General features: G+C 40.6%; 2 protein-coding genes across 2 annotated transcripts in view; one reads left to right on the forward strand and one right to left on the reverse strand.

The window, feature by feature from the left end:
- The window catches only part of SLC1A7 (solute carrier family 1 member 7), a 56,824-nt gene extending 39,267 nt beyond the window's left edge, over window positions 1-17,557 (reverse strand). The window contains exons 1-3 of the mRNA XM_050900629.1: window positions 17,361-17,557; window positions 16,200-16,279; window positions 510-725 (exon numbers count right to left, since the gene is read on the reverse strand). Of these exons, the coding sequence (XP_050756586.1) occupies window positions 510-725; window positions 16,200-16,279; window positions 17,361-17,501 (437 nt within the window). The 5' untranslated portion in view covers window positions 17,502-17,557. The remainder of the gene's footprint in view (window positions 1-509; window positions 726-16,199; window positions 16,280-17,360) is intronic.
- CPT2 (carnitine palmitoyltransferase 2) overlaps window positions 1-24,841 on the forward strand; it is a 74,766-nt gene that overhangs the window by 48,554 nt on the left and 1,371 nt on the right. Inside the window, 3 exon segments of the mRNA XM_050900628.1 lie at window positions 20,359-20,439; window positions 20,555-20,661; window positions 22,919-24,223. Coding sequence (XP_050756585.1) covers window positions 20,359-20,439; window positions 20,555-20,661; window positions 22,919-24,223 — 1,493 coding nt within the window.

The raw sequence follows: 24,841 nt of genomic DNA on the forward strand, positions 1-24,841 counted from the left end.
AATAATATGACAAAAATAAGGAATAAAAAGATCACAACAGTGGTCTTTCTAATTGTGTCCTTTATCTGAGAGCTGCTGTGAGCAGTTGTAACAGCACTTTTAAGAACTATTTCCCAAAAAATGTGGATTTCAGCCCTTATATTTAAGGTTTTGCCTATTACAACTGTCTGCCCTAATTTAAATTAACATTACATTTTAATACTCTCTTGACCGTAATAGATTTGATGGTGAGGTCCACGGGCTACATGTGATTCTATAGGGGTAAAAAAAAAACCTATCCCAATGTTGTTAGTACTTCTGATACATTCGGTGGCCATTCATTTAAATTTTACTAGAAACAGCCAGTATAAACATCTGATAACTTGAAAATCATCTTCTGAAATTTACTTTTTCGCGATTTAAACAAAATATTCATCCTTAGGTTCAGAAGTTATCCTCAGATCACAGTTCCTCATGCAGTTATGTACAAAATGTTACCTTCAGAAAGCAGAAAGAATGAATGTAGTTACCGGATTAAGTCAAGCAGTGCATCTGCAGAGCTCATGATGGGCTTTCCGCCCTCTTCAGTGCTCTCCTTCTGTGCTGCTCCACCAGGATGGATAATGGAGACCATAATTATTCCCACAACTACAGCCACAAATGTTGTCCACAGGTAGTAAGTGACGGTTATGATACCTAATCGACTGGAAGTCTTGGCATCCAGGGCTGCTAGCCCAGACATTAAGCTGTGGAAAGAAAACAGAACATATATAGTATCTTTTGCATAACATTAATGCAGCTGAAAACCTGATTTCCTAATTATTCCAGTTTACCTGCTTCTCTTAGGATTACCTACATATCAGTGTTTTTAGAAGCTTGCCAGTAACACTAAAGCTGTAGCCTCTGTGTCTAAGGGGATGTTTCCCAATTGCCATGCAAGATCCTGGTTACTTGAAGAAACTTGCAAGCTCAGGCTGCACACGTGGAGACTGAATCCGATCGACTGTTCCCTGAAGTTCGAGGGACAGTTTTACATAACCTACACATGTGATGGCTCAGTTCACAGGAGCAATGGTAATAATCAGTCATAAAAACTTAGGTATGAAACTCTACACATAATTTTACAGAATCATAGAATAATTCAGGTTTGAAGGGACCTCTGAAGGAAATTTGGTCAACCCCCTCACCCCTTCCTGTGTGAGGCAGTACCACAACTTCAAAATTAAAAACCCTAAGGGGCAATTTTGTCATATAGTCCTTTTTTAACCTAAAAGAATAACTTTTTTTTCTTTCTAAATCAATACAAAGCACAATATATTTTTGCTTTACCAGGGGGTGCACTGGGGAGCGGACTGTGACTCAGTGTGCCTCCAGTCGAAGTGGAGAGAGTGTATGGCATGCAGAGGAAACTCCTTCATGGGCAGGTGTGGCTGCACAGTGGGGAGCAAAGAAAATGCTATGGTCACTTCAGCCTTTTCTTTCCTCTTTAGCTCCCTGCCCACCAGTGCCAGAGGATGGCCAGTGTCCATTCTCTTGCTTGTACAGCTTGCCTCTGCCAAGCTATACAACTCTCCACCAAGTGCTTTAGCTCCCACTGACCCTCTTTTATAGGCAAATTAGACAGGGCACTGTTTGGTCCCTGAACTTGCTCCAGGCTGCTCTGACACAGACCCTGATGCTGTTTTCAAGTGACCCGAGGCTGAGATTTGAGTTTCCAGTGGCACCAGTGTTGCTTGGGCCTTTAAATTGAGATTTAGCTTTGAATAATTCTCTGTAAACTCTTCAAAGCATACATCTCGGGAAAACTGCAGGTGAAATAAAATATCACATTTACTACTTGGTGTGCCCCACTGTCTAGCTTTCTCATCAAAACAGAACCGTTTTATCAGGCCTTTCCTCATAGTCATTTACTAAGCTGCACCTCCTTGAATGAGATCTCCCTGACCTCACTCTGCTGAGTGAGGTTGTCTAGAGCCAATGCTAAAGTGCAGCTTAACCTTTATAGTAAATTTAATGAAATCAAATGGGTGGGATTTAGTGCTCAGGTTCCTGCTATCCACTAGATTAATTAAGAAAATGTATTGCTTTTCTGCATTGCCAATCTCTCATCTAGCACATTTTTTGTTAACGCTATAGGAGCAAGGGGAAACACTGGTTGCGCTGTAATATGGATCATTTAGAAAAAGAGCGTCTCGATAACTCTCCTCCCTCTATTTTGTCATTGTATTTGATAAAAATTCCACCTTTCTGTGTGTCTGTAAAGCACTGTGTACAAACACAGCACTACATATTAAAAACACAGTAGCAGCAATGATACTTAGTTCCTTGGCATTTCCCTTGGACGGGTCCATATGGAAGAGTAAATATTCTAAAACATTTTTTTGATAAATCAGTTGAGTTAAATACATTTATCTCAAATTAATGTGTTAGTTTTCTGTAAAACAACCTCTATGTTGTTATTAGATTTCCAGGACTGAACTCTTCTCTCAGGCTCAGGTTTCACAGGCCATTGAGCCAGTTCAACAGCTCGTTGATGCCCAAACGGGTTACCTATATTGTACTAGACTTCAGCACTGTTCCACCCCCCACCCTAACCTTCCCAGAAAAAAAAGGAAAAATGAAAATCAGGTTGATTTTTAACTAGCTGCATGTTTTTCATGGTAATAATTTTCAGTGTTCTTTATAGATATATTATACAGGGAAACAGACACCAGTGGTATGAAGGCCTGACCATTGACCAGCAGATCTGTAACTTGTAGGTAGGACACCATGCAGAGTGATGACTTGGAGAGGGCACTACCAAGGAGACAGACAGTACACTTCTCTTCCTGGTACTGCCCTGAAGCCACTATCAATTTGGTAAAGCCACACTATTTCTGTTGTCCTTGATGCCACTGCATTGTGTTTGTTCTACAGAACAACGGAGAGATGAACCCTGCACATAGTGCTTGAACTGTCTTGATTGTTCACCTGAGAAGTATGTCCAGAAGTACTTAGGGACAAAAATCCTAATTAAATATGTCCAGTGGTTCATGTGCCTTTGGGGGGTGCTACCTCAGCCTCAAGATGTTGGGCCATTAGGATCTGGGAGGATGTTGTGCATCTAGAATCTAATCATACATCGGCTCTTAGGTGACAAATCCTGAGGGGGCTAATAATGAGATTGCTCTGTCTTGGGGATATTCATTAACAAGATCATCATCTGTAATGAGATTATCCTGTCACCAGATAAAGTCATGCTCAGTTCATGCTGTGATGAGAAAGTCCTCAAAAGTAATTAACTATGGAGGTGCAACAGGGGTAACTGTGGTGTGACAGAAGCATGAACAAAGGTCTGGGTTCAGAAAAAGCCCTATGTTTTTCATGGCCTGCAATGCTCAGTTTTAAGAAGGGACCAGTGGAAGCAATGCTCCAAAGGCTGTGGAGTAACACCGGTAACGTCATTTTAAGCAACTGCTCAGAATCATTTGCAGAAAGAAATGCCTGTAACTAGTATGAGACAGTAATCACTCATTAACTATTTTTCATTTGACTTCATATGTTTGATGTCAGAGGGAACAGGACAGAAGATATAAAGATTAAGAGACATATTGATTATCACAGTTATTGTATGAAGTAAGTAATACACAGTTACATCACAGGAGTTCCTCACTGTTCATCTCTAGAGCTCTAACATTCTCATAATGTAGCCAAAGAATGACAAGAAAAAGTAGTTTTCTTATTTCCTAGGGAATAGGGAAGTCAGGAGGAATAAGCTTCCAGATGCTTTAACTTAAGATCACTGTATCATGTTCAGGTTTTCCCTTTAAATCTAATTTTCATCAGACACTCTTGGCTACATAAAAACTTCCCCAACAGTTTCCTAAGCTTATTCTAAGACTGCACAAAGATGTTCCCATGCCATCCACTACTAGACTCTCATGAAACACAATGGAATTAAAAACAGTGTACCTTTAATTCCTGTCAAGCCTCAGAATCTGGTTAGGCTTGAAATAACAGGACAGATACTTGATGCATAGATTAAAATCGTTCGACTTACTTACTTACTATGTAGCTAAGTAGCTTCCAGACATATTTCATGCGTAGCTTCCATAACATGTTTTAATGATTGCCAAATGGACAAAACAGGATTAAGACAATGAAAAACAATCTGCAGCTTTTCTGAATAACTACAGTACCTCTCACTCATTTAATCAGTCTGGCAAAAAAAATTCCACAAAAGTGTAATTTCATGTTCAGGGACCATTCCTTAGTTTGTATAGAAAAAAAATTATGTCAAGCCTAAGGCTTCCAAAATATGTGTTAATGAGTTTTGGATGAGATACTGAATCTTGTAGCGCAGGATTTAAGTGAAATCTCTGATTACTATGATTTAAGAGGTTTCATGCACCTTGCTTTGAAATATCTGGTGCTGGATATAAAAACAGACACCATAATAAACTAAGTAGCCCCATGACCTCTTTATCTCCTGCATTGATTGTTCCAATTACATGTAAAAATGATCTTCCTGCGACTTTTCTTTCTTCTGTCTAGAATAGTCTGCTTCATTTTTTTTTATTCTATCTTGTTTATCCAACAAATCTTGGATGAAATTGTGTATTCTCAGAGACTACACGATTTGAAGAATAGCCTCCAAAATTGTTGTATCTATCTGCTGTATATCTGTGTAAATATCTGTCCTATGGTCCTTATATGTCTGTGGCTTTCAAGCCTCTTCAAAGTTGTGTTTTGGTAACCTGAAGATCTCTACACAACGCAAACCTGATGCTCCACAATATTTTCAGGTTTACAATCTTTCTAAGGCCTGTATTTTTATTCTTAACAAGTAAAAGGTATCTAGCTTTTTTACTGGCACTTAGGTAAATCTGCTCTGCTTTGTTTTCTGCGAAATAAGTTGTTCTGATGCAGCCAAATCTGTCTTGTCTCTTCTCTGAACTATCTAGCCAGATTTTTATTGGAGAAAGAAAGTCAGAAAGCCAGTAAACCAAATAGCAGCATTTTGATCAAAAGCTGGATATGGCCAATAATTAAAAAAAGTTTATTTACTTGCAGCATTTTAGTGGGACAGATATTTAAGACGAAGACTTCAATTGTTTCATTGCTGATTGTTAGTAAAAAAAATCCTAGCTAAATTAGTTTATCTAGGATGGCTTGATTAAAGTTTACTTTTTTTGGACAGTCTCCATGTGATTTATGAAATGTTACAATAAATTATTTCTTTATGGAGTCCTTGTTGAGGGAGGAAGGTGAAGAGTGAAGCCAGGATCAGTGGAAGATCTAATGAAACTAGAAGGGAAGAGGAAGACCTCAACAACTCCAGGAATTATTATTATTATATATGACTCATTAAAAATGTAAACTCAGTTACTAGGTTGTTTAAAATATTGGTACTAGTACAAACCAATGAAACTATTAAGTAGTAAGTTTCATACCTGCTTTGAAAGAAATCTGCATAAAACCCCCCAAACTAGTATAGCAATTTTGACATAATGAGGAAGGGAATTCTTTCAATATCTTGGAAATCGAATTAGTCCCATACAAACAAGTAGCTAAACCCTTATGAGCACCTCTAGGCTTGTTCTGGCTGTCACTGATAAGCATCAGAGTACTTATAAAGTATTTTATTTACAAATAAAAATAGAACTTTTTATCTTCTCTGCAATTCTCTAGTTTTTTCTGTTGCTCTCTGATAAAAGCACATTTTTTGACCTGTCTCAAGATCAAAACCTATATCCCCAGAAAGGGAAAATACAACAAGCTGCTGTTAAGACACCATTCTGCATGTTTATTTTGTCTTCCTCTCCACCAGAAGCCATCTGGATGTTGCTTTGAAATAGATGGATTATGGATAAAGTTATCAGAAGGGATTAGTGTGATCAGAAAGACATTAATCCTGTCAAGAAGTAATGGTCAAGTATTAACCACCAGCAGTTGTTCCTAGAATCATGTTTTCATTCATCCCATACCCTCCCTTGCATTCTCATTTTGTAATTGCATGCCGTAGAAAAGACCTTCCTAAGCAAGTTCTCCCAGTGAGGCTGGGAAGCTCCTCTAACAGCTACATTAGAGATGATTCTATTACAGTTGAGCATCATGAAAGTGAAGTGCTGGCTTCACTAATGCTGCTTGATCATGCAGGCAGGCTGTTGCTTACCTTTTTGTCAAGGTCAGTGCCTTCAAGTTTCAACATGGTAATAATCTCCATTTCCATAGCACAAGCCATTTAATCATCTTAAAATGCTTTACTAATATAACTTACTATCATACAGGAAGGCGGTATCTCCATTTTACAGATGAGGAAACAGAGAAATTAAGGCACTTTAAATAAAGACAAATGATTTACAGTGAAGAAGGATATGCCTGAAGTGATCTCTGTATTGCAGTGGACCATCAGACTTTTCCTCATCTGTGCCCAGCTATCCTTGCTTTCATGACAGGCTGCTTCACTTCCATGGAGGTACCATTTATGGAGGAACAGTTTGCAAAAAAGAAAATAAGACTCTTTTTACAGTAATGGGAGAAAGAGATAAGAAACTTTCTCTGGCTCTTTCTATAGTTTGATGCTTGATTTTGCTCTTAGTCTCTAGTGTAGTTAAAATTATTTCAGCAGTGAGAAAGAGGGATCAGAATGACTTTTTCTTTCCATTCTTTTGCTTTCTTCTAACATGACAGAATACCTACAGAGCGAGACACTGCCATGGCTGCGATAGAGATGCCTGCTCCTCTCATCACATGCCGGAGTGACAGTGGTACTGGCGGGAGGACCGTAGCCCGTCCCTGTCTCTGATTCACCCTACATGGTCTGCCCTTACTTACAGTGGTGTGTTATAGTTTTGTTTTTTCATCTCCAGATGTCACATCACACTGCACAGGAAAAAATGCCTCCTGCCCATACATGCGCAAACAGCTAGTTAGCATACCTGTTGGTCTGTACCTGTATACATACTACAGGCAATCAAGTGGCATCTTGGTTGGAAGCTGGTGCCACCCTATACCTCCAGTCCCATCCACCCACTTCTAAGTGATGCCACGACCTCTCATGTGGCATGACACCATTTGTCTAAGTACAAAGGAAGATAAAATCCTGCAATAATCCATGCTCACACCTCAAACTAAGCTGGATCAGGTATGTGTTGTGCACTTGTAGAAGGGCGGCCCATTTGTATAGATGAACACTCTTTCCGTGTATGTTTGTGTACAGTCCAGACAGGCAATAAAATGACACCTAGGCTCTCTGTGAATTTTACTCAGACTCCAATAGTTTTTCAGACTACTGGTGTACTAACAGGCTTCTGCTGATCTGAACACAACTAAGGAACTATCATGATCACTTGTAGTTAGTTGAATGATCCCCAATGTCATGTATTAGTAAAAGTTTCATAGTATTACAGCATGATTTTCAAAGGAGAAGAGAAGTCTAGAATCCTCCTGAAGATCCAGGAAGGTTCTAAGGTTCGTCTCCTTTGAAAACCAAGTAATAGCAAACAGCATTTTTAAACTTTAGATATCTTGATATAAATGAAATAGTGTCTACGCTCAAAAAAACAAATACAAAAAGTGGTAGCTGTTTTACAAATACGACTGTTGCAGCAGTTTCTGTATGGTTAGATTATCAGCTGTAAATAGCACTTGAAATGTGAATTAACTTTTCAGAGAGCCTTAGTATATAGCTATTTTACTAAACACAGTGGAAGCTCAAAGGTGTCAGGCATGATGGAAAATCTGGCTCTTGATCTTCAAACAATGAACAATACATTAGAAGATCTCACTGTCTGCAGTACACTGTTTGCAGTGATTGTGTTTAATTTTACAGCTAGGCTGCTGGAAAAGAAACTGAAATCTACAAAAGAAAACCAAATCTACATTTCTAGTACATCATAACATGCAGTTTTTTGAGATTCTGTTTTTTAAATAATGCTTTATAAAATAGTAAGAGTTTTCTTTTTTACCCAAAATGTTGAGATCTCCTTTTCCTTATTATCTAACACTTGTAACTTAATGATAAACTGACATACAGGAATTCACATCATGCATTGTATTTGCTTAGTATGCAATAGGAAATCTGTTTTTATGGACTAATGTAAACAAGGCAGGACTTTGTACAGCACACAGTGAATCAATGTCCAACGGCTATTCCATCACTGCTTCCTCCCAAATAGCCCAATGTGCGAGGCTACTGCAATACATCTATGAATGCTGGAAGGGATGAACAGCAACCTTTGATCACTGACTGATAAAGGAGTTCTGAGACATTGTAGTACAGCTCATGCAGAATTCAGGCTGACTTGTTGACTTTAGCTGTTCTGATAAAAAAAAGTATTTCCTAAATTCAAAGGTCAGGATGCAAACAAAAAAAAAAATTATCTATTAAATATGGATCTGCAGCTTCACATCTGTAGAAAGAGCCAAGAATCTTAACACTACTTGATTTTCTGTTCTGTCAGTTCTTTCAAGTGTTTTTAGATTAAGAAAAGGGCAAAAGAATTTGAAACACAAATTTGGATTATAAACAAATGTCAGATTTATTCAACTGTTTATAGTTCGTACATGTTTCTGTCCTAAGGAAACAGAGGGAATCCAGCCACCCCTCAAGCTTCACATGTCATTGCTGTTACTTTTGCGAGACGCTAGGTATTTTAGAGCTCTTAGAGGACTACAGAAAAATTCTGTCAGGTCACAAACTGCTCATATCCCATTTGTAACCACTTCAGTGCTTTCCACACCCATTCACTTTGTGACCATAGATTTCTATTGCACATCGCTAGATCCCTGCTGACACTGCCTAAATAATTTGTACTGAATTGGTCCAATTTTGTCATTACGACATGCATAACTCTGCAACATGTCATTTTTCACTGAAACAGTTTGGACCTCTAGGTTGCACAAGCAAAAGAAAACACTTGAAAACAGTATGGGATCTGACCATTAGACTCCGTATTCCTAAACGCAGCTAAGAACATCGATAATGTTACAGATGATAATGTAGTGAAACCTCTGAAGATGTCTCAGGCAAGGAGGAGGGATTCTTGATAAGATTTCCTAAGAAGGTAGAATGGAATTTTCCTCTACAAGCTCAAGCAATCTCAGAGCATCCTTTGGAGAACTTTTGGGGTAATCTGACATCAGTTCTGCAATATAATAGCAATATGGATAATTTAAAGTAGTATAATGTTGTCAAGTGAGATTGCTCTCTGACCAGTTCTTCTTACCCTTGGGTAATCCTTCCCTTTCAGTTTCATCCAAGTACAGTTTTGCTTTTCACTCTGAAAGGAAATATCCCCTCTAGTCATCTCCTTAAAACTCATATCTCTAGACTGACTTTCTCCACAGTAAGTACTGTAGATCGCAAATCCTAGGAAACGGCTAACAGCTTGTTCTCACTGGAGTGAAATGTATTTTTATTATTATTTACATTACAGTGATACACATGACAGGCAGTTCAGAAATGGAACATTATATACACCTTATGTTATCATTCAGGTACCCCACAGATTTTCCCATACTAACCCAGCAGAAGGTTTACCCTCCTTTGCTGGGGAAGACCTGTTCCCGAGTGCCAATATTTTTCTATTGGCAAGGTAACACAGGTGAAATAGAGAGAAAAGTCCAGACTCTAATAATGTGAAGAAAAAGCCCTCTGTTTCCAAGAGGAATCTAATTCTATGGGACAATACAGCTGCTTTGGTACATTATAAAACATTGTTCTGAGCAGGCTCCTCAGAGAGCCATAGGCAGCATTTTGCAGCTGCTCCTCAACACCTCACTAGATAATACAGTACATAAATTTGATTGCACTTGATTATGCCCCAGTTTGGCAGCTGCACAAGCATAAGAACACAGCAACTGGTATTTAGGAAAGAATGACCGGAGGGAATAGTTTAGCTCATACATAGCAGAAAAGACCAAGCCAAAACTGACCAGGAGTTTATGTTATCTATCCTTTCCCATTCAGTCTTCAGTTAAATTATGTGAATTTGTCAAGACAACATAGAAAGTATCTCTCAGTACCAGGAATGTTTTAGAAGAAATAGTACAGCACATATTGTCATTCACGTAAAACCAGTATTGAGTGAATTAATTTTGGCTGTCCTCTTGGTTTAAATTTAATGATAAATAAGAAAAAAGATAGATTTCATATACTTTTAGAGATCTGTATTTTCCTTCTGACTAGACATTATATTGACCATATCAGGCACTGATTTATAATCATGGTAGAAGATTTAGATTGCAAATTTCAGTACTGGCCTCTGAGTGTTTGGGTCAAATTTTTCATCCCTAACAAATGGTAAGCTTAAGTAGTAAAACAGACAAATAATCTCCAGTCTGTGGTCTATTACCAGTTTCATCTACAGCTGACAGCAAGCAAAACAGTGCATGACACAAGTTACCCAAGCTAATGGTCTGTCTCACAGCATGTTTTTAACCAAACCTTAAACTCCCAAAGAATATACTGTTGCTGCAAAGTTATTTAGAGTATGTCTGCACAGACAACTGGAGACAGACATGAACTCGCTCTGCCTTTGCTCTGAGCTGCCAAGGCTGGTCCGGAAGCCATATAGCCACATTAGTCCTTCGCATACGAGCTTGGGCGCAAAGCCACGCTAATGCGGCTATACAGCTTCCGGCATGGATCTGGCACTGGTCTGCCTGGTTTGGCTCGTGGGCTAAGTGAGTTCACATCTGCTTGCAACCAGAGCATCTCCACATCCTCTTGCACAGTTTATACAATTGTCAACTCTTCAAATGTAACTAATGAGTCCTGAGAGGCAAAATCTGGTATGGCACAGTACAGCTGAACGACGACAGAATTCCATTAGAACAGAATGAGCAATATTTTTCATTCGTGGGATGTTAAAATGCCAATGCGTTCCTCAAATCAGAGAGCTGTGAAAAAAGATGATATGGGGAAAAGGGTACTATAATGTAGTAGTTTCTCATTAAATACTAGGCTTTAACAGCATGAGTAAGAATGACCCACGCAGGAATCTGAGCAGAAGGATAAGGGATTACCAGAACTGATGGCATTATGGACAGGAATCCCCTTAAAGAAAGACAGTTCTATATTTAGCGTATCGTATTTAATTCAGCAACAAAACCCCAATAGTAACAAATATTTATTACAACCCCCAAGTGAGCCTTCAAATAAATATAAAATTTTATTAGCATCCACTTGCTTGTATCAGGCACAACATACTCAGAGGAACAAGCTTTATAATTTTAAAAAATACAGGTCGAATCAGTTATTTAGCTTTGACTATAAAGGGAACAATCTTTCTTTAACAGATTCTGCACATGGAAAAGAATCAAACCTCTGCTACTCCTTATTTCTTAAATATCTAGAAAATGGTCAGTGGTAAATAAATACAAAATGTAATCATTATTCTAAGCCTAAACAAAACAAACTGCTTTTTCTGAAGGGAATATTCACTGGGGTAATAAGCCTGTTATGACAGCTGAACAGTTCAATTCTGCCCTGACAATTCTTTCCCACAGGCAGTCTTACTGCTTACTGGTAATCATAGTCTTGAAAAACTGGGCCCTATATCTATTACCAGATAAAAGCTTAACCATATAAACAAGGAGGGTGTTGAAACAAAGGATGCAGTTTGCTATTACATATATAGGTAGACATATAAGACAAAGAGACCTCAACAGGTTCAGCTGGTGCAAACCTGTGTAACTCTGGCTTTAGCCTGCTTTTCTGAAGAAGCAAGGCTTATGCAGTCAAACTCTGTGTGTGTGAGAGCCCTTACTAATAAGATTTTAATTCATTTTTCTCTCAAATTATGCAGAGGGGATGGAAGGCTCGGAAAGAGAGAATTAAGTTCCCGTAAGGTCTGTGAAACTATATGGCTGAATACAGGAAAGAAAGAATCTGTGCGCTTCTAGTATTATCTTGAAAAAGAACCAGGGGCTGCAAGCCCTGCCTCTTCTCCAACCTGCCTTACAGATCTGCAGCACACACAGTTTGCAACTACTCTTTGAAGATGCAGGAGGTCTGCTGCACGTGGCGGTTCTGCCTGCCCAGAGCTCTGCAGCACGCTGGGAGTCAGACCTCCTCCTCCCCTGCGGGCTCACTGCAACCTCTGCATTTTGAACAGAAAGGGAGAGTTGAATTTCCTTTCTGGGGTAAACGCCACAGTGTAAGCTCTCTGCCTACTGGAAGGAATCCATGCCAAAAAGAAGCATTATAAATGCCTCAGCAGTGGTAAATTTTTCAGTCAGAGTTTGCAGCTTCTTCAAAACCTCAGTCACAACAAGATACGAAGTTGTAACAGATCAGGTTTCAGTAACGGCCTCCCCAAAAAACTTAAGTCAATGAAGTTATGCTTACTGAAAATCAAGTTTCTGGCGCACTGGAAGTCGATCAGTACAAAACTGGTAACCTGAGATGAAGACGATCGGGCAGGGGACAGGCACAGGGACAAAGACGCTCCGAAGGGAGGTGACAGCGTGTGAATTATGGCACAGTACCTGCCAGCATGGCTGGCCTGCGCTGGCCACCCACTGCAGCTGGCACAGACAGGATTTGGTCAGAGGGTTTATATTATCTTTAGCAAATGTGAGAAGATATTAATGGGAAAGTTGAGTGTTTGTTCCTCTCCCAGTTTTTTGCTTCGTGCAGAGCACAAAGACATTGACATCAGATTTGATTATTTCAAGCATTTAAGAAGTTGAGAAACTAAAGTGATGCACAGGCATCTCTGCCAATCAACTTGTCCTGAAAGCACTTCCTGCAGATGCAGGATACGTGTGTGTGTGTGTGAGTTTATAATTAACCATAGTGAAAGAGAGTAGAGATTTTATTATTTTCTGGGTAGGTAGCACTATTAGAAAACGCCTCGGATGAACGTCCTCCCTGCACTGGAGTGACGGAGCACCCGTAACAACTCGTGGTTCCTCAGTCTTCTAGACAGAGCCACCTCCTGGCTACGGGGTGTAATACAGACCGAGCCTCCCCACACGCCGGGAAACGCCTTAGACGGAAGGAAAGATGGTTTAACAAACTTGAGCACCTCGGGCCAGCTGATCAGCAGATCTTCTGTCTGAAGACCTGGACCTATGTTTTTTTAAACATATCAGAGGACTCAGGGCCGGATGCACTGAGATTCGTCTCTGTCACTGCCACTCATGTGTGTGCCTGTTTGAAAACCTGAGATACATGTTGAAATCTTTTGCATATAAGGGAGAAAATACATTATTTGCATTGTAGTTGTCAAATGAGGATCAAAGCCTCTGTCCCAAAGAGAATCAGGGAACTTCAGATCTCCTGCAGTCGATCTTTCAGGCTTGTTGAGGACATCCCCTTGTCCAACTGCAGTAAGAGCTCAGGCAGAGCCTAAGTGTGTAACTATGAATTCAGATTTGGCTCCGATTCTCTCCGAGCTCTCTTAATATTCCCATTCCCAGGTTTAAAAATAGTATCCTGTGCTTATACATTTAATAAGCACTGTACATCTGGTAACTACAGGTTCTAAAATTTGATCTCGTAACACTCTACTACTGAGTATTCCTAGGGCAGACACAAACTATCAGACTATTTGTTATATTTTATTTTCTTTATGTTGCTAATAGAAGTGGCATCCTTTGCTATATGGGTACCTGATCTCACTGCTGAGAAGAGCAAACTCTATACACGAGACACACTGGATACTAATAGGTATAAGCAGGGCTAAACCTCAGGCAGAGGATGGAGGCAATAAATATATACTTATTTTAGAGTCGTTGTGTGATGCTATGAAGCTTGTTTATGTAACCAGATAGCTGAAATAACATCAACCCCCATCCTTAATGAAGGTCCACGTCACAACAAAAACAAAAGCTCATACAGGGCTCAAACTGGCAGGCTAGTGGTTGGTGGTTGCTTTTTCAAGATTTTTCTGTCTGTGGGAAAACAAAAAGTAAGACCACAGGTGATGGGAGACATCAGAAACAGGTACAGGAGCTCTGGGATACAGCACTTCCAGGTGCTGGGAGAGAGTTGGGTAGAACAAGGAACTGTACATTGAAGAAACAGTCTCCTGTTGTTCGACTGATTTCTTCTGCATTCAAGGAACTTTTAAAATAAACACCATTCAGAGATACCTGACTATATCATCAGTTTCTCATTCCTAATGGATACAATCTGCAAAGTTCTTGTTTTAACTCTCTAACTATCATCAGGTCAAAAAAGGGATAGTACAAATTTTCAGCCATTTCTTTTTAAGGCTAGATTTGTGCTAGTGACCTATAAGTGCAAGATTTTCTAGACTATTATCAGTCTTCTGAGCCACACACTTGCCACCCTTTACTTTTGCTGTAACCATTCAAGATAAACTCTGGACTTGGAGACAGGGTATTTTGCACTGAGTGCCTCTTTTAACCTTCCTTTCTTACCTGTCCTTCTCTTTACAAGTAATTTTTTTACTTGCTAGTTCAAGGAAAAACTTGCATTAATTTCAATGAGGAGAGTAAGATTTAGAGCTCTCTTTATGGTGCTGTACCCCTGGCTTTTGTAAACAATAATAGAGACTAATTTAAAAGATAATTTAAATGCCATTGCTCCTGCAGGATAGGCTGAGAATATTCCAAATCCACAAAGAAATTTAGTTTAAATGTGCATGCAGATTGGTAAAAATACAGAGCACTGGTTTACTGATTTTGTGAAATACATGTGTGGGAAATGCTGTGCTTGTTTTCCTTGCAAAAACCTGAAATTTCAGTATGCAATAGCAAGTAATGATTAGTTTGTTATACAGGGAGATAGACTCATACTGTCTTGCAAGGAGAGTTAATCTCTTTGAAGATCTGTAAAGTTTGTTCTCTTTCTTCCTCAGAGGATGGAGTCCATCAGTTCTAACAGTGCGGCTCAGAGATTCGCTCCTGACACATCTGTAGGTAACCTAGAGCTATCATAGGCTGTGCCAGAGCAGCTCTTCCCTACTCTGCTGTTGCTCCTCCTGATATCTCTAAAAAACACACGAGGGTCTAAAGAACTAGACATTTTAGGGAAGGGCATGTGACTCTGCTCCAACCCTTTTCTCTCCTCCTTACTACGTCACTTCTTCGTGTGAGATTCTTGTTTTCCTTGGAAAACTCTCCTTCCACCTCTCAAAAAAATCTCTTAACATGTTTTGTCTTGATGTTCTCTAGCTGCATGGGACAGAACCAGGTATGAGTCTATGGTCATACAGCCAGTTTCAGGCACGAAGCACCATGACTCAGCTTCCTTCTGTGAAAAATCATGAGAAGGTAGATGTAAAGGTAGATGATTTAAAAATAAAATTAGTGCTGGGTTGTGTCAATATTCAGCAACTCTCAGCGATCTGAAGTCTAGAAACTTTTTTTTTCCTTAAAGTGGAAGATGAGGTTTTGGTGTATGTATTAGGTTCCAGAAGCTGAGGCTTCAAGGAAAGGCACCAAATATTGCAAGAATTTTTTCTCAGATCTGGTAAGGTAAAGTTAGCTTTGTTACTCTCCATCTCTCCTTATATCTTCTCTCAGCACTGGGCACATGAGAGAGCTTTTGGCCATGCCAACTGGTGTTTGTGACTGTAGTCAGTTGGAAGACAGTCAAACTTAGAGGAGAGAAAAACCTATCCTAAGTTATGCCTGCCCACTGCAAAGGCAGCTACTGTGCACCATCCGTCAGTACCAGGATCTAGATCATTAATTCTGCTACCGATACAGTGGCACCAGTAAAGGTTCTGCCTTTCATGTACTAAGAAATCACTTTCACTTCCAGCTGAAGCCAGGCATATATTATTAGTTCACTGGAGACGCAGGTTTTTTTCAATGATGTGCATCATCCTACAGCACATCTCTCAAAATACTGCAGAAAAGTATAAATTAACTGTGCTTTTTCATCTTATTTGTACAGTGTATTATTTCAATTGTTTAGATTTAAGGTAGGCTTTTTGATAAGGTGGGTTATTTATTTCACATATTTAACTTCTAGTTAGCTTAAAGGAAAAAGTCCTCCCATTACAAAGAAAGAAGAAAACATCAATTAAAAAAAACCACATTAGTTTTTAAGCAAATAATACCTATATGAGGCATTGCGGAAATGATCCTATCGATTAAAAAACATGTTCATAGCTCCACTATAAATATGAATGTACAGTAGTCAGTAATGCGTCTGGCACTTTGACATTAATTCAGTTAAAACTCAAATAGTGGTGATGACATGTCTTATTTAGGAAACTTCAAAAGTTATTGGAACAGTCATTGTCCTCACTTACCTTGAGACAACCAGTGGGAGGATCAACATTTTCAGCATCCTCATCAGTAACTCACCAGGAAACTGGAAATAACTAATTTCCTAGAAATACATGGAGAGATGCTTATTGTTTTGAGATAAAGACTATCTGTCTTCATGAGTCCTGCTAGAACTGTGGATCAGATAACATTGGTACAATCTGCCGCTTTGGTATATAAGGTGGCAAAGATAGTAGGCTTTAAAAGATCATTTAAAAATTAATTAGATTACATATTGTGTTGTAATTCAACAAACACACTACATTGTTCGTTCCTTTACAAAGGAAGACAAAAATGAAATATGCCATCTCTTGGGGACTACTGTTAATAGGTTGCCGGGAATAATCTCTTCATTCTGCGTTTTGTGTGTTTTCCTAGATGTGTATAAAGCTACTGCTTGGACACAAAAGATGTTCAGACAGTGGTTAGCAGTAGCAGAACATAGAATTGTTTTAGTTTAGTCGCATTTACTAAAAGTGCTGTATTTTTTAATTGAGATTTACATTTTGTGCTCAAACAATGCATTCAGCGATGCGTGTTGCCCTGTCTACTCTGTCCGACTAATACAGCAGAAAGAAATGAGTACCTGCACAGAGCTTAGCTGACGTATGCTGGGGGACAAATCCCCAAGTGACTTTAATAACATGGTCTGCTAATGATGGGAAATCTCAATTTTATTAATACAAAATACCATTGCTGTAATATAAACATCTGTACTGCTGTACATCTGATGATGAAAAATATTCCCACTGTTTTCTTTAGACATACATGGTCCAAAGTAATATAAAATCCGATGAATATATTGCACTACCAGTTTTTAACAGGTCTATATTAGATGCTATGTTTAATCTAGCTTAAACACCCACTATTATTATCCATACTTGCAACATTATAAAATGCTTATGCCAGACTTACTAGGTGTCTTAAAGACCAGAACCCTTTGCAAACGTATTGTTTGAGAATGTGTGAAAAGACCCAAAGAACAGTGTAGATTAACAAACAGATGAAATTAAATTAATTTAACAAACACATATACATGCTTTTTATCTTCCGAAGTCCATCCTGAAGTTCCACAAGTTGCTATGTCTTTTGTTACGTAAGGATGGTATTTTCTCTGTAGTGCCACACTGCCGTGCCACGCTTACCTGCTGGGAGAGCCGTCTCGTCCTCAGGAAGAATCCGAGAAGACAGCCGATGGTGACCGACAACACCGAGAGAATGAGCAAACCATTTCTTTTACAAACATCCTTGATCCGAGCGAGGATTGCATCAAAAGCCACTGCCATGCTGTCCTCTGTGCTCTTTGGAGAAGAATCAGCATCCCATGGAGAGAGAATTCACTCGCTCCTCTTGTTCGGGTGGACAGATCTAGCTCTGTATAGATCAGATCAAAGCACTTCAGTTCTGCTTAGCTGACCTGCAAGGTCACCCCTCTGCCAATAGCCACCAAGCAAGCAGCTGGCATTATTGTTCCAAATTAATACCAACAATCCTATTATCAACTACATCATTAAGAGCCTGGAAGAAGATTAGGGGGCTCTGGAAAAGTAGAACAGAATGCAGTAGTATTTCTAAAACAAGACTGGTTCAAAACAAAGTGACACTCCTGGGAGAAAGACGGTGTTTGAGTGCATTCCTCGATCTCCCCAGTTTGGGGTCTGGACATAGAAACCTAGAAAGGGAACAGTGCAAGTCATGCATTCAAATGGGTAAAAGTAATGTTACTGCAGTTTTTCTAAGGGGCAGAGCAGGTAACATTTTGAGCTGGACTATCACAACAGGGCAAGCTAGGTGAAACTGAACTTCATTAATTAAAGCAGGCTTGGGTTTTTTGTTTTCATGGCGAAAAAAGGCTGAATGAGTAGCATAATAGACACGCATTGAAGAGAAAATAGCTGTATACTGAAACACACAAGGACACCTTCTGGCATTTGGCATTTATTATCTTGGAAATTAAATGATTTCACTTTTCCTCCAACCACTATGTTGATTAGAGTAGGGCCAATTTACTTTCAGAGGATTATCAGACTAAGCCACAGGGATTGCTTTCCTTTCCTTTGCCGTGTCCGCATTCAATCCCAACGCTGATTTTTATGCTAGCGAGTATCTGATAAAAATACATCACCATAACTGTTCACCATGCCATGCTTTCTTACCAAAACATTTCTGTGGTTTCTGGGTTATTCTAAAATTGTTCAGTATTTTTATGGAAAACATTCCATACAGTACAACAAAATTGTGTGTTTACAGTATTATATTTTATACTGTAATACAGTATTTGTTGTTACATGCTTAGGTATGAGTAAAAAAGCTCAGGAGAGATTAAACTGTCCTCTTTGGAGGCAGGATCTGAATATTGTATGGTCAGTAAGACATACAGACACACACCCAAAAAAAAAAAAAAAGAAATAATATGTGGAGTCTATATGCTGAATAAGAGTGCTGTCAAAGCAAGAGGATCGCAGAAAGTTTTATTAATGCATATGTAAAAGAGGACTGAACTAATGTTGAACCGTCCCACTCCAGACATTTTCTAATATCCAGGTGACTTTGCTACCTCGATAGCATGCATCGAATATACTTTCCAAATGAAATAATAACCAAAGAAGGCTTCATGAAATCACGTCGACCTCCACGCTAGCTTCTGTTAGTGGAGTTGCGACCCTCAGCTCTGCAGCTGGGACTTTTCACCCTGGAGAGGCCGGTGCAGGGCCGAGGAGCCGGCGCCGCCCGAGGCCCGCCCGGGGAGCGGCGGGCTCGGGGGAAGCTCTCCGGCCCGCGGGGCCTGCCCGCCATTTGGCCGCCTCCGCGCCGGGCGGGTTTCGGGGAACAAGCCCCAATTCCTCCGACGGGCCGGTGTGAACGCGCCGCCAAGCGCCGAGCTGCCGCCTCCGCCGCGCCGCGGGGCGTTGTGACCGCATTCCGAACGGGGCCGGACGCCCGCAGCGCCGGGAGGAGCGCAGCCGCTCAACGGCACTACCGGGCAGCTGGCTGGGGTCGCGGCAACCGCTCTCTCCGACCCCGGGACAGCAGGGAGGGGAGCGGCGCGGGCGGCGCCTCACGGCCTCTGACGCGGGCATCATGGCGTTGCGGCAGTTGCTGCTGCGGCGGGCGGCGGCGGCGGCGCGCTGGCGGCGGGCCTACAGCAGCGCGGGCGCTGCCGAGTACCTGCACCGCAGCATCGTGCCCACCATGCACTACCAGAAGAGCCTGCCCAGGTACGGCGGGCCGCTGCCCCGATCCCTGGTGCGCCCGCCGGGTCCCCTGCCCTCCGGGACCGCCCGTCCCGCGGCCTCCTGAGGCGCCGCCGGGAGGGGGCCGGGGCAAGGCCTGCAGTGAGCGTCCTCCCGGGAGCGAGTGTCACTGCCAGCCCCGGGGCAGGCGCCGAGGGCAGCCGGCGGGCCGGGCTCCGGGGGGCCGCGGGCAGAGGGCGGTGGCGGCGGCTGGCGGTGTCCGCTGTGAGGAGAGGGGAGAGAAAACGCCCCCTCTGCCCTTTCTGTATAGCCGTGCTCGGGGTGGGGTAACTCGCTGCTGCTTCTATGTGCTCTTCCTAACTCACAGTGGAGAGGAATGGTTTTCTTTTTTAAAACATAAATATGACTATAAATCCACTATTGAAACATCTCTTCAGGTTGCAAAGTAACCTTCCTTGGTGTAATAGGATTATTTTATAGTAAGAAAGAGGAGCATTTTCATGTTTAGGCTGAAAGGAAGATGACAAAGATATTGATTAGGAAATTTGCAAGAAAACATAAATGTTCAGCACCCAGCAGTGAGGGGAAGTCCCAATGCAGGGGTGGCTACCCAACTAAATCTTCCTTTTATATAGCAGCTTTTCCTTGCAACGGTTCATGTCGTTGTATTCCCTGTAAGGTACTAAGACCCTTCCCTGCGGTACCTTTGTATCAAGACAGTCAAGCTGGTTTTCTACCTTGTTTTCCAAGAACCTTGTGCTGTGATGTATGTCCATCTATTCCCTTTCTTCTCTTCTTCCACAAGCAGCTTTTGAGCCATTTGGATAATGTGGGGTATAAGGAAGGATAGGAGAGAGGGGAGGCAAAGAGAGACTACTGTGTAAGAAACCAAGGCTTCATTAGTACCATTGCTCATAAAGTGCATGTCTCTCTGTTTCTCTTCCTTCAGACTGCCGGTTCCCAAACTAGAAGATACAATTAGGAGATACCTAAATGCCCAGAAACCACTTTTAAATGATGACCAATTCAGGTATGGACAGACAAGATACGCATATTGCAGTATCATGTGCTGCTTCAAAGCCAAGTGTTACGTATAAAAAATATGGCATGTGACAGCATTTTGACTCTCTTATTGATTGCTGTAGGAAAACTGAAGAACTTGCTCATCACTTTGAAAAGGGAATTGGAAGAGAGCTGCATGAGCAACTGGTTGCTCAAGACAATCAGAACAAGCATACTAGTTACATCACAGGTACGTTGGCCTACTGGATAGAGGAGGAGTCTGTAGATCATCATGCTTGATAACAGACAGCTCATAATGCTACAAATAAAATAGGCTGAAGCTTAAGTTCTCTACTGCATAAACTTGGAATAACATGCTGTGAATACTGCCTGTGACTGTATTTGAGCAAATTCTGAGTCTCTGGTGGAAAGAATGCCCGTCATCTAGCTTTTATATACCAGAATTCTGGATAGATGAATATTAAAGAAACAGTATTTTTTCATGAGTTAATGTATTTAAATTTGAGTTTACAGGGTTTATCTTTTTTCTTTTTTCATTGCTGTCTATTTATGTTTAGGTTAATAGCAGAGCTTAACTGATAACTCCCTTAAGGAAACTAAAGCAATCATTTTCAAATAATTTCAAGTTATTTAGCATGAAAACTGAACTCTGAGGGGGGTGTCAGAGAATATGACTAAGCTTTGGGAGGCAGAAGTGGTCAGTGCTCTGGACTTAAAACCCCCTAAAACTACAAAACCATATTCTTTTAAAGAGCAAAAGAAAAGGAGAGATAGAAAGAGGAAGATGAGAATAAAGAAAACCAAATTAAGAGAGGGAGGGTATGCATACAGTTTTTTATTTTTCTTCCTTACTGTTGCTTCCACTGACTTCCACATACAAGTGTCTGCTTATGAAAGTATTGGATGGATAGCAACAGAGGTGGAAATACTTAAATACCTATGGAAGTAGAAGTTTGCATGTTGCCCAGCAAATGCACTTCTATCCTTGCTATCTGTTGAGACTACCTATAAGGGTGTTAGCTACCACAGCTTCTGTAGACAATTACAGATTATTCACAACAGCTGCTGTTTGGTTTGTTATCTTTTACTTTCTGTTCACTTTGAACAACATCTGGGGTTTTAACTGGTGGATTTATGGTGTTTGTCAATGCTAACCAGCATGCTGCTTTTTGTCCGTGAACTGTGGGGTGTTTGTATTCCTTTTTGTTTAGTTATTATTCTTTTTTAGGCCTCATAAAAGACCTGTTCCACTTGAAACTGGTTTTTGAAAGTATGTATAGTTGCCTCCACCCTGGACTTTCAAGTCCAAGGTTGAAAGGCTATGTGATGATGACAGATGTGGTTTTAAAACTGTAGATGAATGCTAGTTACTCACCTGTGAGGACCTGGAATTAAAATCTTAACTTAGGTCCTTGAGTTACCCATTGCCCTTTTACAGCCCAGCTAGAAGGTTCTACTTGGGACTGATCCAGGCTTGGAATAATAATTTTTAATACATCAGCTGCCTTGAGATGAAGTTGGTGTGCACTTGCTTCCTTGGTCTGCATCCAGTCAGTGTGCAATACCAGAGCTTACTGAGTCTGAAGTTGTTAATGATGATGAAATAGAACCTACTTTAAAAATCCCTTCTCTGCCTATGCCCCCTGGATTTTCATTTACTCATAGGCAGGTGTAAAGGTGTGACTACTTTTTAGAGCTCTGATTGATTCCCTTGGTTTTGGCAAGCACAAAACCTTTGGGTCACATTCATGCTTCTTGATGTGCTGACAGACTGTCTAAAAGACTTGTGGGTATCAAATATAATTCTGCTTTCCAAAGTCTGTTTTGGGCCTGGAAAAATAACCGTGAGGTCCCCTCTAACCTTGTCTTTTTGCCAGCTTGAGAGACCGATGGTAATGCATCAGTGGCAAGAGTTTAGCCCTGTGCTGATCATTTTAGTGGACAGAAGGAGGAAGGAGGTGGAAATGCAAGACAGCGAATGTAGATGGAGGAATGCTGCCAGGAATGAAGGAAACACTGGATCAGAAATAAAGGTGGTTCTAAAGAGAAGCATGCCCTCAGTGACAGAGGGTTGCAGAAATTAATAGCTTAAGAGTAGGTAAAGGCATGTTCCACTCCAAATGTGAGGTGTGCACCAAAATACAGTGCTGGGGAGCTGCATTGTATGTCGCAGGAGTTACGGTTTATCACTGAGCCATACAGAAAACATGGAAGTTGGTTCTCGTTGCTAATGGCATTGACACTTTTGATATGGATTACTCCAAATACAGTATTTTTACAATTAGCCAACAGTACCTTTCTTCATAATTGGAGGTTGGGAGAATCCTTGGGGGAATTACTGCATATGTTTGTCTTGTTTGTATGCACTTCAATAGGTGTTTATTCATAATCACTGTTGGAGACAGGATATTGACTACATGAACCTCTGGTCTGACTCAGTAAGCTGCTTTTATGTTCTGACCTATTTCTCAACTCTCTATTTTCAGGTCCCTGGTTTGACATGTACCTAAAAGCACGTGAACCTGTTGTTTTGAATTTTAATGCATTTATGTCTTTTAATCCTGATCCGAAATCTGAATATAACGATCAGCTCATACGAGCTACGAACATAACTGTTTCTGCCATACGTTTTATGAAGACCTTCAGGGCTGGTTATCTTGAACCAGAGGTTTTTCACCTCAATCCAGAAAAAAGTGACACTCAGATCTTTAAAAAAATTATCCGATTCGTGCCTTCTTCACTTTCTTGGTTTGGTGCCTACATGGTCAATGCATACCCCCTAGATATGTCTCAGTACTTCAGGCTTTTCAATTCTACGCGACTGCCTAAGCTCAACAGAGATGAGCTTTATACAGATGAAAAGGCAAAACATTTACTAGTACTGAGAAATGGGAATTTTTATGTATTTGATGTTATTGATAGAGATGGAAATATGCTGAAACCTTCAGAAATACAAGCACACTTGAAATACATCCTTAGTGACAACAGTCCGGCCCCGGCCTTCCCTCTTGGCTACCTCTCCAGTGAAAACCGAGATACATGGGCATTGCTGAGAAAGAATCTACTGGATAACGGCAATGAAGAAGCTCTTCAAAAAGTAGACTCTGCTGTGTTTTGTTTAAGTTTAGATGATTTTCCCATTAAAGACTTTGTGCACTTGTCCCACACTATGTTGCATGGAGATGGTGCTAACCGCTGGTATGACAAATCCTTTAATCTTATCATAACTAAGGATGGCACTGCAGGAGTTAATTTTGAACATTCCTGGGGAGATGGTGTGGCTGTGCTCAGGTTCCAGAATGAGGTTTTTAAAGATAGCACCAAGGCACCAGCCATCAGCCCCCAGTCCCAGCCTGCTTCAGTGGACTCTTCTAGAGCAGTGCAGAAACTTGACTTTAAGCTGAATGATGCCTTAAAAGCAGGAATTACCAAAGCCAAACAGAAATTTGATGCCAGCGTAGAAGCACTGTCTCTTAATCTGATTCAGTTCCATGAAGGGGGCAAGGACCTTCTAAAGCAGAAGAAGGTAAGCCCAGATGCTGTGGCTCAGCTTGCCTTCCAGATGGCTTTCCTTCGACAATACAATCAGACTGTTGCTACGTATGAGTCTTGTAGTACTGCAGCTTTCAAACATGGTCGTACAGAAACTATACGTCCTGCCTCTATCCATACAAAGAAATGTTCGGAAGCTTTTGTCAGAGAACTGTCCAAACATAGCACAGAAGAGCTTCAGAAGTTGATAGTGGAGTGCTCAAAATACCATGGCCGTTTGACAAAAGAAGCTGCTATGGGTAAGTAGGAATATTTCACTCTTGCTTTTGCACTAAGATGTCTATTAAGGTTGCTGCAAACATTTATTCACAACTAAATAATTTAATTTTGATGGAGGTCTAATGTTAATGTAAACTTGACAAAAACAGTAGCAGAAGGCTGCAGTTTAAAATGCATTCTCTAAGACTTGTTTCTTGATGGAGGAGAATGCCTCTGTGCTTCCCACTTCATTGTTAATGTATTGAGAATTTTTTATACTTTAGTTTTTGTCCTTATAGCAGCTGGGCTATTTGAAGATTTGATAAATACTTGGTGCGTGTTGTACTCCCCAAGGCAACCAAGAACTTTGGCTTTATGTCTGAGGAGTTACTGTCTTATCCCTGCAGGGGATAAAGGCTTCCACAACTTCCAAATCACACTGATTCTTTGGCTGTGCTACTCCTGGTATTTTTCTAAATGCTTTCTTTTGAATTGTCTATCCCAGAAGCATAACTTGTTGTATTGTTTCATTAAAATTGACTGTTGAACTTTACTCCATAGAGTCTAAAATTTGCCTCCTTTTGTTGATGCAAGATCTTCTTCCTCTTTAGATTCATAAATTTTAGGAAAGCCTTTCTCCATTTTAAACAACTTGGATA

The sequence above is a fragment of the Gymnogyps californianus genome, chromosome 8, assembly GCF_018139145.2.
Source record: "Gymnogyps californianus isolate 813 chromosome 8, ASM1813914v2, whole genome shotgun sequence".
In the NCBI taxonomy this organism is placed as follows: Eukaryota; Metazoa; Chordata; class Aves; order Accipitriformes; family Cathartidae; genus Gymnogyps; species Gymnogyps californianus.